At 36.9% G+C, this 19,334-nt stretch overlaps 1 protein-coding gene across 3 annotated transcripts in view; it reads right to left on the bottom strand.

The window, feature by feature from the left end:
• LAMA2 (laminin subunit alpha 2) overlaps positions 1-19,334 on the bottom strand; it is a 348,381-nt gene that overhangs the window by 83,906 nt on the left and 245,141 nt on the right. For all 3 annotated transcript variants that reach the window (XM_042017501.1, XM_042017503.1, XM_042017502.1), the window contains exons 29-34: positions 16,896-17,030; positions 16,192-16,316; positions 12,404-12,490; positions 11,371-11,564; positions 2,932-3,074; positions 2,312-2,410 (exon numbers count right to left, since the gene is read on the bottom strand). In XM_042017501.1, the coding sequence (XP_041873435.1) occupies positions 2,312-2,410; positions 2,932-3,074; positions 11,371-11,564; positions 12,404-12,490; positions 16,192-16,316; positions 16,896-17,030 (783 nt within the window). The remainder of the gene's footprint in view (positions 1-2,311; positions 2,411-2,931; positions 3,075-11,370; positions 11,565-12,403; positions 12,491-16,191; positions 16,317-16,895; positions 17,031-19,334) is intronic.

Genomic DNA, 19,334 nt, shown 5'->3' with positions numbered 1-19,334 from the left:
GAAAGGCCTTGGAGTAGCCACTTAGCAATTTAAACTACAAGCAAGTATTAGCAACTATGTTCACATTTTTGTTTTGGTTTTGTTTCTACATTTATTTAGTCTGAGGACTTAATCAAGCCTTAAGGAACTCCTCTAGATAGCATCTGGAGGGTGTCCTACAGGAATTTCTCCAGCTAGTGAGCTGCAGACCACAGAAGGAAGTGTAAACACAGACCTCACTGTACAGATGGAAGTTCTTGGCTCTCCCTCCAAATGTCTCCAGCTATTGCAAACTAAGTTACCTCTGCTACTACTTCCAGGAATTTTTGAGTTAGAGAAATTCAGTACTTTGGGAGAAAGGTGAGAGTTTCCAAAGACAAAAGAAGCATTTTGATCAAGATGAGCGATTCTGATCCCTGTCTTTCTTGAAGGCTCTGAAGGTACCTAATTAGAAGGGAAGTGGGGGTTTTGATGAAATGCAGTGAACTGAAAGGAACTGAAGACCTCAGGCCTTCCGTTGGTGCTTGGTATGGGAATTTGCATGCAAACATGTTAACATAATTAGTGCAAGAAAGACATGAGGATCTTCTACATGGCAAAGTAAATGAAGCACAGAATAATGTAAAAGAAGGGAAAGGAATGCTGCACTGAAGTAAGAGATCATTGGTTGAAAAGAGACCACATGGAAGCAAAATCCCCAAAGGTTTTGTAGTGACTGAATTCTATTGTCTTCTATATTTTATCTTAAAATGGTTAGAATATTTTTTCACAGAAACAGATTCCTCACCAATCCTCACCAGCTTTTTTCTTCATCAGTACTGGTTTCACTTGGAAAATATAATGAGCCTGCAAATCAGATACAGGGAAAAACTCCAGCATCTGTGGTAGTACTACGTACTCCAAGTGCCAGCCATCATGTAGTTATCAGCTGTATCTTCGTTTGGAAATGAAGCCTTGAACACACTACATCAGGACTCACACTTTGTTTTGGAACATTATTCTTGTTTACAAACACAGAAAGAGAAAGCTAGGACCTGCCACCAGTTGCCAGTCCCCAAATTTAAAAAAAAAAACAACCCACCCCAAACTATTCCAAACAACTCTGTAAGGATAACTGGAAATCATAAGTCTACTTAGCCACCACAATGATGAAAAATTGCAGAGAGGGAGTGGTGATAATGTGGCCACCATAATAACTCCTCTAAGATCACACTTTTGATATGTTTTTCCTTCCACGAGTAGTCTACAGAAGGTCAGAATCTGCATTATTTTAGGTCTTCTCTATAGGGGCAATTGGAAAAGGTTATTAAAAAGAGTAAATTCACAAGAGGGAAAAAGTTGTCTTAGCCTAAGATTGAGAAACTTTAATAGAAAAAATATAATCTTCCCTGCTTGTAGAGCTGACACGGGTTAAAATTCCAGCTAGACTTAAAACTACCACAGTTGCTTCTTGCAGAAAAATACAAGATCAAACAGAAGTGGAAAATCAAGCTTTCTCACAATGCGAGTATGTACACATACATACTCGTGTACACATGCGCATGGGTGCCTACATATGCAAACACACCACACATGCTACAGATGCTTTCTTACCCACTACCCATTTCAAAACTGAATAAAATCCACACAAAGAAAACAGTTTCTCTGAGAATTTTAGTTCCATAAGCCATGTACAATTTACAGACATGACGCTAAAACTGCCTGGAGTTTATGTGATCCTCTGAGGTGTATATTGATCAGTACAGTACTACACATCTTTCTTATTTGATTCTTTTGATTCACGATCATGACTTTAGGTAGTTCTTCACACCCATGTACTTTGGACAGCTTTAGTTACACTGAGGCTGGTTCATTTCCCTATTTTTTCTCCACTAGGTGGCACAATTTATATTATTTTCTTAGACATTGTCTTTACTGACCAAAATGAGGTCTATATTGAAATAAAACATTTGTAAAAAAAAAGAGTATATAGCACATCTACTGAAATCCAGAAGACTCTAACTATCCTCATAAATGAAATCTAGAGTACATATATTTAAATAAACTCACACACCTCTTTAGTGTCAGCTCTTCCAGATAAGATCATGCTTGGGTGCTCCGTATGGACATGAAAAAGCTTTCTTACCTTATTAGGAAGTTTTGCAAAAAATATATGTCAATATATTGCCCCAAAACAAGGGATTGTTAGAGGACTTGCTGCCACTTCAGACACTGAGACTGAGAAGCATCTTATAATTCATCTATTCATTCATGTTTAATTCATATTCAGAAGATTTCTGTCATTATCCAGCCTTAACCAAGCCCATAGACCTCAATGTGATCACAGACATACTCTTGTCAGTAGTTCATCCATTTCTGTCATGAGGGTATCCAGATTTTCTCGTGCTAGCTGAAGAAATCTCTCTGGTGCTCGCTGAGGTGAAAGCAAATGCTGTTGGGAAAGAGATGGGAGAGTGAAAAATCTGTATGCAACGGATGTTAGTGCTTCCAAATACTGAAGAGAAGAAACATCAAACATTTCCTTTTCATCACAATATGCAATCCCTTTTGTCATTGACTCGTGTCACATTCATCCAATAGGCTTTTTCAGGAATCTTGACAACTTTACATAACTTGTAAGTATGGTAAGGAACATACAGTATATAAAATAAACAACCACTTCATAGACCATCAGCCGGAAAACCATTTTATTTGTATGCAATATGGCTTTTCTATGCCAGAAGTACAAATCTTTGCACATGTGTTCAGAAATTGCTGCTGCAAGATTTATTTATTAAACTAAATAAAAATAAATAACTGTGATACTTATTTATCAACCAAAGCGAGCCTGAAATAATTAAATCTTGAATTTTTCCTCTTCCCTGAAGCTAGTCACAGCTGTATGGTTGAACAGATTCAAGTACAGTTGTACTGAAGCTCTGTTATTTATGCATGTGAATACCACCAACATACCTTTAATTCCTGTGTCGTGTTCTCAAATCCATGTAACATTTTATATGGAGCAGGTAGTGGACCACTAAGGTTAACACTCAGGATCATCTGGTTTAGCCGATCCAGGTCATTGAGAAGGAGTCCTGTGCATTCATCATCACAAGCTGGGGGAAGAACAACAAAGCTCATTTCTTCCTGCTAAACATTTAAGACATATGTTTGATTTAGAAATTGTATGGCACACATGCAACTCTGTGGGAGGTAACAGTAATTTCATATATATTACTCCAAAAGTGTAATGTGAGCAAAAATGGCAACAACAACTAGGGAATAGGAGACACATTATTGCATAGGACTTAGTAATGGGATAGTTTAATATAAAACACAAAGATCAAAATTGATAGGCTTACCTCACAAAAAGAGGAAATAATTAATGTTGTCCATTATGGACTAGCCAATATAAAATATTGAATTATACAGGTAATTTGAATGAAGTTTGAGAAAAGTGGATGGGCAATTTGGAAAATCTAAGGAGCTCTGCAAGAAACATAGTATGCTTATGGATTTGAATACAAGAAGAAACCTAAAAAAATCTCTATGTAACAGCATGGCCAAGCATACTAAACCTGTAATGCAGACAGCTGAACGCTTCCTGGTAAAAATACTGATAGTTTTCTTTAAAAAAATGCTTTTCCCTACTTCTTTCCACTAACCAGCTTATAAGCTTTTCATGTATGATTCTTTTCTTGCAAATATCCTTCAGGATGAAAAATATTGTTGTGTGCTGCATATATCAAAAGGAGTTTGCATTTTTTTCCCCCTTGCTTTCGATTAACTATCACAAGAAATTCTCATCTCATATCATTTATGCAGCAGACAGGAGAATTCTTCATCCTTTAGAACAGAGTTATGGGAATACCTTTCTGTTTCTCTGCATAAAGACTACACAGAACTGGCAAGCACAAACATCTCAGGAGATGAAGCAAACTGTGAAACAATGAATTCACTGGTGATGTTAAGAGACATGGAGAGTTGTACCTAAAGTTTTACAAGTGTGTAATTATTTATTTCAGCAAAGCTAGGCAGTTTAATAGCTAAAAAACCCCCACTAAGCAAAGTGTATGTTTTTGTAGAAAAGAGAAGTAGTTTTCAAAAGAGAATTACTTCTTTTTTCCCTGAAATCTATTCTTCATATAGATTAAATTTTTTCTGTTCATTAAAGTTTTCACAGTTACTTAAATATGGTTCTTATTCTGTTGACTATTCAATATAGCAATGACAAAGTGTGGAGTCAAATACAGAGAAAAAAAAAAAAAAAGAAAATTATTTTAGTCCACCATGAAACTCAAGTGATGATTGAAAAGGAGACAAGGTAGACACTGGATTAGTGTAGTAAGAAGTGGGTGCAGAAAGCTAGATACTATTGTTAGTTTAAGACTTCCTTTTGCATTTTCATTGCTTCCATTTGCAGACTTCTTCCTCCTGTTTCACAGTATTTTGTTACATAAGCTGAACTGCACTGGAACTGCAGTCAATAACTGTGGGCATGATACATTCTGATTTATGCCTCTACATGAAATGTAACCTCCCCCCCAACTTATTATCATCCCAGTTCTTGCCATCTGTGTGCTTGCCTTTAGAAGCCCGAGAGAATTAAAGGAAAAGCAAGTTTTACAGCAAATAGTGTTTTATATAACAAACACCTGTTCTGTAGCTGATCAAGGAGGTAAGGAGAACTGATAATCATTTTGCAGGACGAAAATAAATGATCTTGGACCTGAATAGAGTTGGCCTCTATAGTCTGGTTTTTGCTGTGGTTTTTTTTCTGATATATTATTTTACTTATGAAACAAGTGAAATCTATTCACCTTCAAAGTTCTCCTAGTGGTTGGTAATAAATTGTAAAAATTTGTTATGTGTTAAAGACAAACTCAGTTCACACCAATAAGAAAAAAGTGAACAGCCCATGAAGAGATGAAGTATTCTCAATGAGTAAGCAATCGATAAGTGAGCATTCAGTATAAATTAACACCTCTTGCACAATAATCAGGTTGAAAAGAGGAACTGCATCAAGTGAGACCACAGCTGAGTAGATGAGACAGGACTCAGCTACTCCAGTATGCAGTCTGTAATGTACTGCAGCTATGGGAAATATTTCAAGAGCATGATTATATTTTGCAAGACTAAATACTTATGTGTCTATCTATAAAGCTGTCAGGATAAATTTGTGTCTAATATTAACAAATGCAGGACTAAATTCAGATCATTACAGCAGTGCAAGCATGTAAGAGGCAAATCATGCAATCAATATTACAATAGTTCAACAAGCAATTAATGCGAATTTTCCATTTTCACCACACTTTTCCATGCACTTACCTCTTGTGAGAAGCATGTCCAAAGTATGCATGCCAAAAGAAATTCTTTTAAGTTTACAGACATCTAACCATTTATTCCATCTTACAAAGAGAGATAATGAACTATAAAAGAACCACATCTGAATCACAATATGTTTCTCCAATTGAGTGATTGACACTATTTTGCTCTAATACATTCATTTCTGTGAAGATTCAGAAGACTGTGTTATGACTAGCTAACTTTTGGTCTAAGGGCAACCATGCAATCTCTGATAGGAGGTGGTATCCTATGACAGTCAGTGACTCTTCAGTATCAGCTTCGTGTCGCCTCACAATGAAGTGTTGAACTACTCATTAATCTGTTGACTATTACCTAATTTTTCCCATTTTGACACTAGTCTCACACCAAATAATAAAATAGCCTTCCTGTGCCTTCCAAAACAGAACCCCAGTAGAGAGCTGAAAGCTTTAGCTTCCTTGCCACTGCTGCTAGTTTCAGGTAGCTTACATGATCAATACGTCTCTAAAACCTGGTAAAATTCATATCTAGATCAGGGTCTGAAACACCTACTCAGGTTTATTTCTGATTTTTATTATCTATAAATCGTCATCTGCTGGTTTTGATACATACCAGTAGTAGCTGAGTTTAAAGACTGCTTGAGTTGGGTGAAAGTCAGGACTGTGGGTCTAAACTCAACAGGAGCTCACATATCACAAAAAGGGAGAACAAGTAATAGCTTATCAGCTTCTAGGCCAAGCAGGGGTGTCCTAATTGAGCCCATGCAGCCAGAGAAGGAGTTGTCCAACATGGAGGTAAATTGAATTCTTACAGCTGAGATACAAGGACAACAACTTCTATGAAACTCAGAACACTGCAGAAGCTAGTCCAAGGCTTCATAGATATGGTGTTAGACACAGGATCTTTCTTTTCAGCTCACTCTGTAAAGTCTTGCAGAAAGAAACTCCAAGCTCCTGCTGAAATAAGCACTGTGTAGGAGCTGGGAGAGGCTTAGTTTCACAGATTCTACAAGATCTACTTCTGACAGAGACAGCATCTCTGCCTAGTTCTGAATTTGGAAGGGCTGAGATCATGGGAGCTACTCACTGTTTAAAAGGGAAAACCTTGATTCTTCCAGGATCAGTGGCTGGGACCTCCCTTGCTCTTCTTGGTGTAGGACTGACTGGCAGCTGGGAAAAAAACTCCCTCTCATTGCAAGCATCAGACTTGAGTGCAAATACTTAAGTGCCCAAGACTTGCCATTAAAGGAATCTCATTATATAATTTTCTCCTTCTACCAATATTGAATATTTAAATTTATAAAGATGAAAGTTTGTTGACTGCAGCAAGGCTGAGGGTTTTTTTCTTTTTTTTCCCCCACAAGGCTGAGTTAAGGAAAAATTCCTAACAATTAAATATCTGCTTGATCTCCCTGCGTCATGAGTGCTTCCTGTTCAGTCACATCAACTGCTTTACATTTAGGCTTTTGCTTGACCCCAAGGAACATTTGTGACAGGAGCATACATCCAAGGAAAGGTTTTCAGTTTGTGTTGCAAAAGAGCTCAAAACATTGAAGACCTTTCTTTAGAAGTCTCCGTTGTGGTTATGACAGATACCCTGAAAGGATTAGAAGGTGAGTTCTGACTTGCCATATAATATAGAGCCACACAACAATAAAGCCTTGAAGTTCTCACCAGGATCATTTCGTTCCATAAATATGGCACAGCAGTGAGCATAGTCACTGTTCCAATAACATTGCAATCTAGGCTTCTTCATTTTATGTACTACAAACTCTACAACTGAAGTGAAGTGGAATGTCACAAGGTGTAACAAAAAACACACAAGAGGATTATATTTCTAAGAAAATGCATGATTGCTACAGGCTTGATTCAAAATCTGAGAGAAGATTTGAGACAACTTTTGTCATCCTTCACAGTATACAATGATGCTGGCAGCATTATTAAAATTAGTTTGCAACCATAACTATTTTTTTATTGGCTATTGACTTCTGCAAAAAAGAAGGGAAAGTGAACCTACAAAGTAAATTACTTAAATCCAAAAACTGTAAGAAAGTATTCATCAGCAGAGTATTACGAATATTTGTAGAGGACAACCTAGATGGTTATGTTAGCTGGGGAAATAACCCAGCTACTAGTCATACTAATGCAAAAAATTAGAATTTTTATGATGTGTAGTAGACCATACCCTTGTATTACTTGTTTTAAAAAAGAAAATCTACTTTTTGGACATAATTTTTCGTTCCCTGATGGCATCCTAGAGAAAACAAAATTGTTCTGTTCCAAGAATATAATGGGAATAGAATTCTGTCTGTGCTATGCACATATAATTATCTTACCACTGTTATTTATCAGTAAGCGAAATCTTCCCCTTTAAGCAGTGGCTTTAAAAAAAAAATAGATTCTATTTTACCTGTAGCTCTCTAAAATATAACTGTTATAACACAGCACTGAAAAGTGACATGTACTAAGCAACTGAAAAATGACACATTATGAGAAAAAAATAAGAACCCGGTAAGACAGATTTTCAGCTATATCAGAAATAGATCACTTTAGTGAACATGCATGCTTCTTTGCTTTTCTTCCCCCCCACCTTTTCACTAGAAATCTTCACTTAAAAAATCTTTAGAACACTTATGATAAGAGCTATGTTAAAATCAAATTGTTATATTTAAAGAAGAACGCATTACAATATTTTGGCTAAAATACCTCTCTGATCTGATTTAAATATGCATTATTTGGTTTTTCAGGTCATACTGTGTAGTGACCTTTTATAGAATTTGCCAAAAATTCATTACTCAGGTGGTTATTCTTTGTTAAATATTCAAAATAAAATTTCACTTTCTTAAACATTAACTATACCATACTAACAGGACAGCTTAATCACACTATGTCTTATACTGCTTACAAACACATTTTTTCAAACATGGGTGACTGTATTTGCACGTATTTTCTTTAAGTGAGACCACTTTACAACCTAACTAGGTGTTCTTCACACTTTTGACAGGTACAATGCAATTGCAGTAGCCGAAATGGCACCGCAAATGAGCAGAAGTAGGTACATGTATTCAGCTCATTTTAAGTACTGAATGCAAACAGGGTTCTGTTCTTGACACGAATTTTCTGTACATTAATAGTACCACTGTTTTTACTTTTAAGGCTTTGTTACAACCGAAGTTGGTCAGAAGGGAATTTACTGAGTATTTTCCAACTGGTTGATATAAGAAAGTAAAAATATATTGTAAACAGAATCAAATTCTCAGCTGCATTAAACTCAGATTGGAACAGCTCAATATTCTGAAAGCAAGGAAGGAAAACTTCAAAGTTGCCCCAAAGGTGTTTCTAATGGTTCTTTGACAGGACAATGACTATTAAAGCACATTAGGGGCTGCAGCAACGAATCCTTACCAACAGCTGCACACTGAAGCCTGTGACATACCACACACTGTTTACCCTGAGCAAATTCCCACCAAATCTATGCCTGCCACACTCCCTTTGCCACAGCCTTGTGCCCAACACAGGCTACAAAGATGTTTGATCTGGCTTATTTTCTACCATGTCAGGGGTATTGCACTGCACTAGCAAAGACAGGTTTGGAGTAAATATGGGTGTTGAGGAACCTTTAAACAAGAGGAATATCATATAGTAAGAGCTAATAGGCGCATAAAGTGTCTACTGAAATATTTAACTGCAGTTTTTGCAATTTATGACATGGTTGTTATTGATACGGTATCAACAGTAAAAAACTAGTTTCTGTGACAGGGAGATTTAAAGTACCTCCCATCTGTTTCTATAGGTGGCTCTTATCTTTATGACTAAAGAAAAGAAATCTTCTCATTTGTTTCCTCACTTCTAGTGGTCAAATGAAATGTCCATATGCACATGTGAAAGGCTGTTTTTCTGGTGAAAACTGATTACTTACTTAAAATGTCACTAAAGATAGCTTAGATATATTTCAACACCCGCATTCAAATATGTTGCAGTTCAATCAGAGATTATAGCAAATAACATCTTTCAAAGCAAAAAGGTGGAAAATTTCATTGGCCTGCAAACAGCTTTTTCCATTCACAAAGAGGATATTTAACCTTATTATCCACACAATGAAGTAGCCTGATTAACAAATTGGAAAACCATTATAAATGATAACTTGCACTTGGGCTGTTTTGTACAATGAAACTCTGTCATCCTGGATACCCAAAAGACTTTTCAGAATACTGACAAAGTAAAAGACTAATAAAAAAACATACTAAGTCATGCCTGAGATTGGAAAAATAGGATAATACTGGCAATAATGTAAGAGCTATTCAGGACATTGAAAAATGAAGTAATTTTCATGTACATACCACTCTGGAAAACACAGTTCTTATTTTAAAATTTTGTAGCTGTAACACTTATGGACTTCACTTGCAATTACAATTCTCCTTGACACATAGAGCACAAAATGGAACTCAAACCATAGTTATTTCAGCAACGGGACTACTTACTCCAGTTGCAATCATTTTGCTGTAGTTCAAAACAGAGCTTAAGATACCAAGTTCAGAATTAGGTCCTAAAATGCATCACACTGTAGGACATTAGAAGTTTATTTTCCTTGAGTACACTAAGCTTTTAATCAATGAATCAATGCCATGTTGTTAATAGTGAAGAAATAGAAGCAGTTATATCTATATTCCCAGAAATCTATAATCTCCACCTGGGATACAGGACTAATGCAAAAGCACTGATTTCAATAGACTTACTCAGAAGCTTAGTTCTGCTGAATCCTGGTGACTGAGAGCTGATCACAGCCATTAAGTTCAGTGAAAAAATGTTCTGCATTGTGTACCTCCTGACCCTATGTGCCTAATATCTTCCTCTTTAACCACTCCAGGAAGCCATACATTCCATTCTTGACTTATATGATGCCTTCAGACATTTTAAGCACTTCTTTGTTTATTTTTCCATTTTGCTTTTAAAATGTTTGCAATTTGTTTTTACTTTACCATTTGATTTTAATACTAGAGAGCTGTGCACCTCTGGGTGTTAAGGCACAAAAGAAATTAATTCTTTGGACAAGCAAAACCAAAAAAAAGTAGATGGTACCTACTTTTCTTGATGTTACACATCCCTCACATAGACACCCCACTCTCCATGAAAAAGCTCCAATTAACGATAAAACATGTGAACCAGTTCACTGTGCCTTGACAATATATTCAAATACGCACATATTAATAAATATTATATTCTGTGGACTTACTGGAACTCTACCAGTATTCTACTTTAAATTTAACAATCATGGCATTGAAGGGGAAAAAAAAAAACACTATAAGGTTAGTCCCAACACATCTGGGGGAGATGTGGAAGAAGAAAATGCCTTACTTCAGTCAGGGCTCACCAAGTGTTCTAGAAACATTTTGCTACTTTTCTTTTTTATATAAAATATAAGCATACAACATTATATGATATGAGATTGTGGGCTCAAAACAAGCATTATCCAAATTAATGAAAAAAATTCCAAACAAAAATACAAGATAATCACTTGGCATGTATCAAAATTGAGGGTAGGACAAAGATACCACTACTTTAATAAAATATAAATTGGTGGTTTAGGCTATCAGTTTTCTATTTTTAAAAAAAGAAGTTCTTTGCTGGATATAATGCACTGTCATTCCTTACATCTTTTAAATTCCAATGGATGGTCGTTGAACCAACATGGTCAAGTAAACCTCAGTAAAAATTCTGCATGTGCCTCATGGTATAGAGCATTGAAATTGCTGGTTAAACATTTAGGACAACACTAAAAATTCACCAAGAGCAAATATTGTCACAACACCAGCGACAACCTTTAGCAAAACTACAGACTCCAAAAAGCCAAAAAGAAATCCTTCAAAGTTTTGTTTTCAATTTTCAGTGATAATATTAAAAATTATTGAGAGTTTTCTTAACATCTCAAGGCTTGTGGAAAAAAACGGACCGGATGCCAAAGTAGTAAGAAACCTGGTGATTATTTTCAAAGAAACCCACACAACTCACTGTTACACGAGCAGGTTTGAATTTCTGACATACGACAAACACAACCAAAAGTTAGCCAGAATTACATTAGTATACGTACAAACGCATTTCATGCCGTGACGCGCATGCCGATGTTCACAGCCAGCACACTTCCACCCCGTGAATCCAGGCCTGCAAGTGCACTGTCCAGTGACAGGATCACAGGGGACAGGCAGGGAACCATATGGATCACACTCACATGCCTGGCAGGACCCTCCTGGAATTTGTGGATTTCCTGTGTAGCCAGAAGAACATCTAGACATTGCAAATACAAAACAAGATTTGTCCAACTGAGATGTAGTGCACAAAGAATACTTGGCAGTATTTTAAATGTAATTTATATGAACATTCATGAACCATTTAAAAAAATCTTTGTTGCTTCATGAACAAGAGAGAAATATTGCAAACCGTCCAACAAAGTGACTTCCAATCAGGACAGTCTGGATGGAGGAGGTATGCAAAAGTGATTCCACATCCCGAACAGTTTTCAGATACACCACAACAAAAAAATTCCTCCACTATCATAGTTTGGCCTATAGACCTAGCCACTTGTGTTTCATATCAGACATGAAATCTCCTGGTAGACATTTGCCAATTTTGATCATCTTAATCCCTCAGCGTTGTGATGGATGGGACAACAGAGGCTGTTTAGGTTATTAATTCACAACTTGGCACTAAAATGTTTATATGTAACCATCTTTCACAGCCAATGCCCATGAGGGCACGAGTCACTAAATCAAAGGGTATGAGTGACATCAAGATATACTATTAGAATGGCATCTAATTTTAGATAAATTTTGTATTTTTCTATTTAACTTCTGAGACCTGGAGGAAAAAAACCCCTCACACATCAAAAAGCAAGACTAGGAAAAGATCTGTGATATAAATAACACTGATTATCAGTTTACAGTGGTGTATATAAAAATTGTCCATGTTGGCTGAGTTTTAACAGCATATGAAGAAGAAATAAATTATCCAAAGGCATGTATTTAAACAGCAGTAAATACACGCTTGTAATATTGAAAAACATTTATCTCCTTCATGCCTTTTCCTCATTTAATTGTTCCTCTTTCTGCTTTTTCCATTCATCCTACCTTTCACAGTACTGGCCTTCGTATCCATGTGGGCAGGCAGTACACCGGTAGTCACTAGGGCTTTCAGCAACACAAGTAGGGCTAAAACTAAAACGAAAGCAAACAAAGAATTTTTTTCTACTCTGTTGCATCATTTCACTTTAGTCAGCAGTGCAGAAAGGCCCCAAAAAGTTCCACTCTTGATGTAAATGGCAGCATTTTCTTATCTGTTTATAAAATCCTGTGAGAGATCCCTCTTTTCTATTACAATTTTTGTGAATGCCTTGCTGTGATGCTTGCAGAGTTTGGACAAAGGCTCTAAGGGCTGTATCCAAGGGGATGGAGTGAGCAGCACCCATGCTGTAGGCTTGTGTGATTGAATGGTGCTGTCACTCACAGTGATCAAGCAAAGAAAGCACTGGGAAGGATGTGAAACAAAAAATTTAGAAACTGTGCTAATGAACACCCAGACTTTCCAGTCTGATTTCATTTTATTTTGAATGAAAGGAGATAAGCTGGGAAGAGCTTACTTGAAGTTAAGATATAAAGGGAGAAAAGGAACCAAAGTCATATCTGTGTGGAATCTTCCAAAAAGGGAGGATCAGATGATCTTCTCAAGGATGTATGAGAGAAGCCCAGTCTACAGAGAAAAAAACCCTAAAAACTACCTCCTTCATGATCAGGGAGAGGTCTTATTTTAATCATTGAAGACACTAAATTATCTTTACTAAGTCACTTTACTACTGACCGTGTTGTGTACCTGTGGGCACTGTGCAAAGTAGCATTTAGTTGAAATGTTACTGTACTAAGTGCCTTCACAGGCAGTTAAAACAAACAAAAAGAGTAGGCAGGGCAAAAGAACAGAACTAAATATTAAGATGGTGCAAAACTGTAAAACTCCTTCAGCTCTTTGAGGAAGAAGAACCAGAAAAGCACAGAGGTGGCTAGTGGTGAGCCAAAAGCCCCTTCTTGGTAGAGTACAGTCAGCATCCTCATCTAACTTGCTTATAATGCATTAAGTCAATAGTACTTGAATGAGTATATAAAATTACGCCTTTGCAAAAAATGTAAACAAATTGATCTATTACTCACAAACTCATTATCCAACACATTTTCAACTCCATAAAAATAGATCCATGCTAGGAACAATTCATTCTTTCCGTTCTTTGTTTTTTTCCCCAGCTCATAATGTTTGAAGCTGACTGCTCATTGTACAGCAGTGTAAACACAGTATTTAAAACTTAAGTGGAGTTTTATACAATTTCCTAAGTAAAAATAATTGCACTATACCATTCACAAATACTATCATGTCAGTCATGACATAGCAAACTAATGAGATAGCTCATTAGCTATCTGTATTTCATGTAGATTATGATTATTTGACTACCATAAAATAGCTGCAGGTAGACTTTTTCCTTAATAGCATCTTGAGGAGCTTTAACTGATCTGCAGAGGATACAAATCTAAGGTCTGATACTCTCATTTTCCACCTAATACTGTAGCTTTATGGAACGGATCTATGCCACTCTATACATCTAAAAGTCAAGCATTTAGTCTAAGCCAATTGCTCAGGCATCCTCTATCAGACTGGAAAATGGACATGCACAGACAGACTTATACACACATTTGAAACATCCTCCCTGCCCTCTCTCCAATGGTGTTTTCATCCAGGTTTAACACGAGTGGGATGTACAGTTGTCTGTCCCTACATTTACTATATGGCTACCAAAGTTGTTGATGGCTGCAGCTAACAGAAATAGAAATCCCTTCCATGCTGTCTAGAGGCATCTGAGTTAAGGTCTATAAAACACAAGAACTTCTGTTCCTGGACATGCTCAGATCTGACTCCTTTCTCAACAGTACTAAGAAACTGGATGACTATCTCATGATTAAGTGTATTTATTAAATTCAGATTAGGTGTTATTCTCTTATCTCCTGTGAAGGTTTATGAAACAAGAGAGTCTCATGATCACTTTTATGTAAGCATGACACAAAAGGCTGTGACAACACCCACAGACATGCAGGCTGTGTGACTGAAGGAGGTATGTGCACTTTGCTTGCTCTCCCTCAGGCAGCTTGGCAATTTGAGTGTGTGCCTAGGACACCTAAAGAGAGCTTTTAAAAAAAACATGGAGATAAGACAACAGGGAAGGGTTTTAAACTAATAGAGGGGAAATGTAATATAATAGGAGGAAATTCTGTACTCAGAGGGTGATGAGACACTGGAACAGGCTGCCCAGTGAAGTGGCAGATGCCCCAATTCCTTGAAGTGTTCACAGCCAGGTAGGATGGGGCTTTGAGCAACCTCGTCTAGTGAAATTTGCCCCAGCCTGTGGCAGGAAGGTTGGAGTTAGATGATCTTTAAGGTATCTTCCAACCCAAACCATTCTATGATTCTGTGGTGCACAGACTACCCATGGGCCACACATTTCTCACCTGTAGAGCACTTCAGCAATACCCACTTCCTGAGTTTATGTTAGCTTTTAGGTAAGATACTGAAATAATGTCAGGAGCACAGTGTGGAGAATATGCCTAAATTCTTGTAGCACGGTGCCATGAACATCCAGGTGAAGAGTCCTGCGCATTTTCTGATCTGATACATGTATTTGTGGGCAATCAAAGGTTTCTAAGCCCCAGAAAAAAAAAATAGGATGGAGTATTTTCAGCACTTCATACTGCCAGTACCATAAAAAGTTTTCTCCAATGTATTTGCTGATTTGCAAAGCTGAGAAGCTCGGTTGATCTAGTTCTTTGCAACTAGAATGTCCTTTTTTGATACTAATAGACAGAACACATATTCAAGTTGTAACAGAAAACGCTCATGAAATGGGAAAAACTCAGAAAACCTTGCAGTTAAGACTGCATTATAACTTTCTGAGATAAAGGACATTTCTTTAAATACCTGAGATTTGGAGGTATTCTTAAAAACTCTTGCTGTGGGTGAAAGACCATGAGGTCTTTATCTAGTATTGTTTGAGAAAGAACTTTCCTCCTTCAAAATAAAGACAAGACCAGTCCAAAATGATAAAACAAAGAAGAAAGAAAAAAAAGAAAACCCCTAAATTATCAGCTATACTGACTGAAAGCCTCACTAAAACATCCTAAAGGCCAGAAAAAGCACAGAAAAATGACTTTACGGAACACTTCCAGCTTTTCAAAAGCACAGTCGAGAAACACAAACCTGTTCAGAGCACTACTACAGTATGATGCTAAATATCATTAAGAGCTTCTCAGCAAAACAACAAACAAATCTCAAGTGCTAAAGTATCATCTGTTGGGAACACATGCAGACACATCATGGAAAGGCTCATTAGCATAAAGCAACCAATAAAATTTATGCTGCAATAACTATATTGCTTTTAAAATATTCTATCTTTCACAAATTGCCTAAAACTCATGTAACATTAAATAAGGAATCAATAAATTCCATAGTGGAGCAAAAAAGGTGCTGCAGTTATACCAACATAATATATGAGCATAAGACTTTTTGCAGCTCCCTTGTGGCTACATTGTACTTGAGTTCTGCTCTAGCTTCATTTATGAGAATACCTTTATAACACACACTCATTATCTTGAGTATTGCATTTTCTAGCACTTATTAATTTATTCATCACAAATTAGCAAGGGAGCAATTTCTGACTTTTAAAGGAAGATCAATTAGCAAAAGTAGGTAAGAAGGTTTTAGTAAAGCTTCCACAAGGCAATTCTCATGCAGTTATCTGAAAAAGGACACAGGGAGCCCAGAACAAAGCTCTGGCTTGCTGGAAAGGCAATTGTGTACCATGAGTTTGCCTGTTACTAGAACTTACTTGTTACTAGAAATGGATAGGGGACAAGCACAAGGCTGACAGTCATCTGGAGAGCCTTGGACGATGCCATAAAATCCTGCTGCACACCTCTCACAGTGGTGACCAGTAGTATTGTGCTGACAATTCTGCCAAGGAAGGAGACAGAATGAAAGCTGTATTTGATAATTACAAGGAAGCAGACAGACAGCATTTTGTTCCCAGTCTTAGGAATTCAAACTTACTTCAATACATAATTTCTCTCTCTCTGATATGATTCTCAGTGGGAATGCGTGCTTTAAGCATCTATCAAATGCCTGCTGAGTAACGTATGGGCTTAAAATGAGAAAGAATACAGCTACTGGAGAAGGAGAAATAATTAAAATTCAGTCTTACTGTATCAGGTCATGTGTATTACTGTCTGTAAGAGCAGAATTGTGTTTACTGTATGACACATGACACATTGCTTCTTTGTTTTGCAGGTGTCTAGCTTTTCTTTTGCCCAAACAGTAATTCAGGGGTGAAAAAGTACTGCATAATCTGAACTCTAGAGAATCAGAACGGAAAACTTCAAAAGTCTGCTTTTATGACTCTCCCTGAACCTTGACAATTAAGCTTCTTAGGCAAAATTGTATTAAAATATTGTCCTCTGTTTTTCTAGATTACTAGTCCAATTTAGGAATTTCACATTAAGATTAACCTGGTGCATAAGTTTAGAAGTGTAATACCTGACAAATTGATGTTTCAGAGTCACACATAGTGCTGTGTCCATGACACTGACATACAACACAGGTGCCTAAGGATTGAGCAGGTGTCCTTCCCGCAGGTGGAGATGGAAGCCTGTAAAATCCTGGAGAGCATGACTGCAATAAAAAAAGATGCAGAAGAAAACAGATCATTACAGAGTAGACTGTGTATGGGGAGCACTGCAAGCTCATCTTACCAATCACCAGTTTTTACAAGTTGTGAAAAGAATCTGACAGGCTTCCAGCTGTCTTACAAACAATATACAGTACTTTACAGATAACAAGAACCAGCCCTAATTGGAAACATGGCTGAAAAATCCCTGGAGCACTCCACTGGATTCAGGCTTTTATGCTACAGTTTGAGAGAGCCTTCATTCAGATGCAGAACACCTTTCTGTTCTCACTGTGCATCAAGCATCATTCCTTTCATTACTTAAGAAAACAGTTTGCTTTCAAAATAATTTTTTTTGCGTGGACTGTGGAGAGCAAGCATGATGATTCTGTTTCCTTCATCCCTGCTATGTTTTTCAGGTTCGACAAGCTGGTATCTGCCTACACATTACCTGATGGGATAACAAGCAAAAGCTGAATAATAATCAAGAAAATGGCTGCATGGCTGCATTATTTATACCTATATAATTTAAAGACCATAAAAGTACAGAATTCAAAATGTTAAAGGTTTTCCATGTCTTGAGACTATCAGCCCCAAACAAGTCTATCCATCACTAAGTCTCCTCTACTGCAGCTTGGCAATAAAATTCCAAGAACAACCCAAAAATTGCAAGCAAAGCTGACACATGCTAAATAAAACACTTGATCTTTATTTCAGGCTTATTACACAATTCTGTGGAAGCCCTTACGCAGCTCTCAGAAAGCACACAGCTATGGCAGCATAAAAACACAAACAGGAACGCTTTGACAGTTGAGACCATTAGGGCTAAGTGCCTACAGAGAAGTCACTTGTCCCACGTATAAATCCCACCCCCTAGTGGTGCCAGGAGCCTGTGAAGGCTGTCTCATGAGGTCATTTCCGACTGTTGACCACAATTTCTGCTTTGGAGTAGTACACTTTTCACACAGCAATAAAATGGATGCAAAATGAAACAGAAGAGAATCTGGAGTAAGAAATTTTTGTGACCAAAAGCAGGATTCTTCAGTGAAGCACTAGCTGACATGCTGGATTTATTCATACACCACCACTCTGACAGTTTTATAATCATTGGCAAAACCTCCAGGAGTCTAAGTTATGGAAAAAAGCATAAACGCAATTATTTTCTTTAGAATCACAAAGAATTAATCTTAACTCATTTCTGCTTTTCCCTTTTTATTTTGACTTAGACTACATTAAGTTCCCTGAAGCATAGAAACAGTCTGTCTTCGCTTTCATGGTTTGTGGAGAATTCTAACCTAGATAAATAATCTCAAATGAAAGTAATTCTTTCCTACTAAAATACCCTTTTTTCCCCTCCCTCTCTATCCTCACAAGTGTACTTGTCCAAACAAGACACAAAACACAGCCTTACAAATCCTGAGTGACTTCAGAATCAAATTATAAATATAAGGTACACCCTCAAACAAAATTAGTATCTGGTTTTTTTTTCTGATATGCCATTGACAGTCTTATCACCTATTTTGATCGAAGCATTTCTGAGATGAAGTAAGACAGACAAAAGAGAAAACAGACTATATTTTTAATTGCTAGTTTGGAAGTTTTTCAAAAGCAGCCATTAGGAAAATTCTTACCACTGCTTTTGCAGCCCACAACTAGATGTGAGAAAAAAAAAGGAGGGGAGGGGATATAAATGTCACTTCTAGTAAAAACTGCTGTGCATGTAGTCTTCACAGTGCTATTATATGCATAAAGCATGAAACAGATACATACACCGTGTTAGCATCTGCTTAAAAAATTCCAGGGTGTCAGATGTTATTTTCCTGCTAAAATTAAATAAACTTTCACAGAACATACCCTAACCTTCACTGAGCACACTAAAAATAAACTAAGTTATGAGCATGTGAAGATCACACAATTAAGAATGAAGTATGAAGGTTGCAACTGAGACATTTATTCAGCCCCTGGTGGGTGTGAATTAAAATAAAGTTTTAATTACATTATCGTATATTTTTCTTCAAAAATTCAATTTGCTACAGTAATTTAAAAAAAAATAAATCTGTATTTTTAAGCAAATGTTGGAGTCCATTAATTTCTCATGTATTTACATAAATTCAGGTGTACTCTCTTATTGAAATAGTGTCCGAAGAAAGTTACTTCATTCCACTTTCTTACACCCCTTTCCTATGAACTTACTGTTTCGGTTGACTCATTTGCTGCATAACACAATCAAGTACAGCATCCAAATGGAGCAGAGTTCTCACAGATAACAAGGCATCTTTCCCATTCATTTATTTCAATTTTTCTCCCAT

The sequence above is a fragment of the Corvus kubaryi genome, unplaced genomic scaffold, assembly GCF_017639235.1.
Source record: "Corvus kubaryi isolate FWS band 111438036 unplaced genomic scaffold, C.kubaryi_AGA036_p1.0 split3-73, whole genome shotgun sequence".
Lineage (NCBI taxonomy): Eukaryota > Metazoa > Chordata > Aves > Passeriformes > Corvidae > Corvus > Corvus kubaryi.
This window is presented reverse-complemented; position numbering and strand designations above follow the sequence as displayed.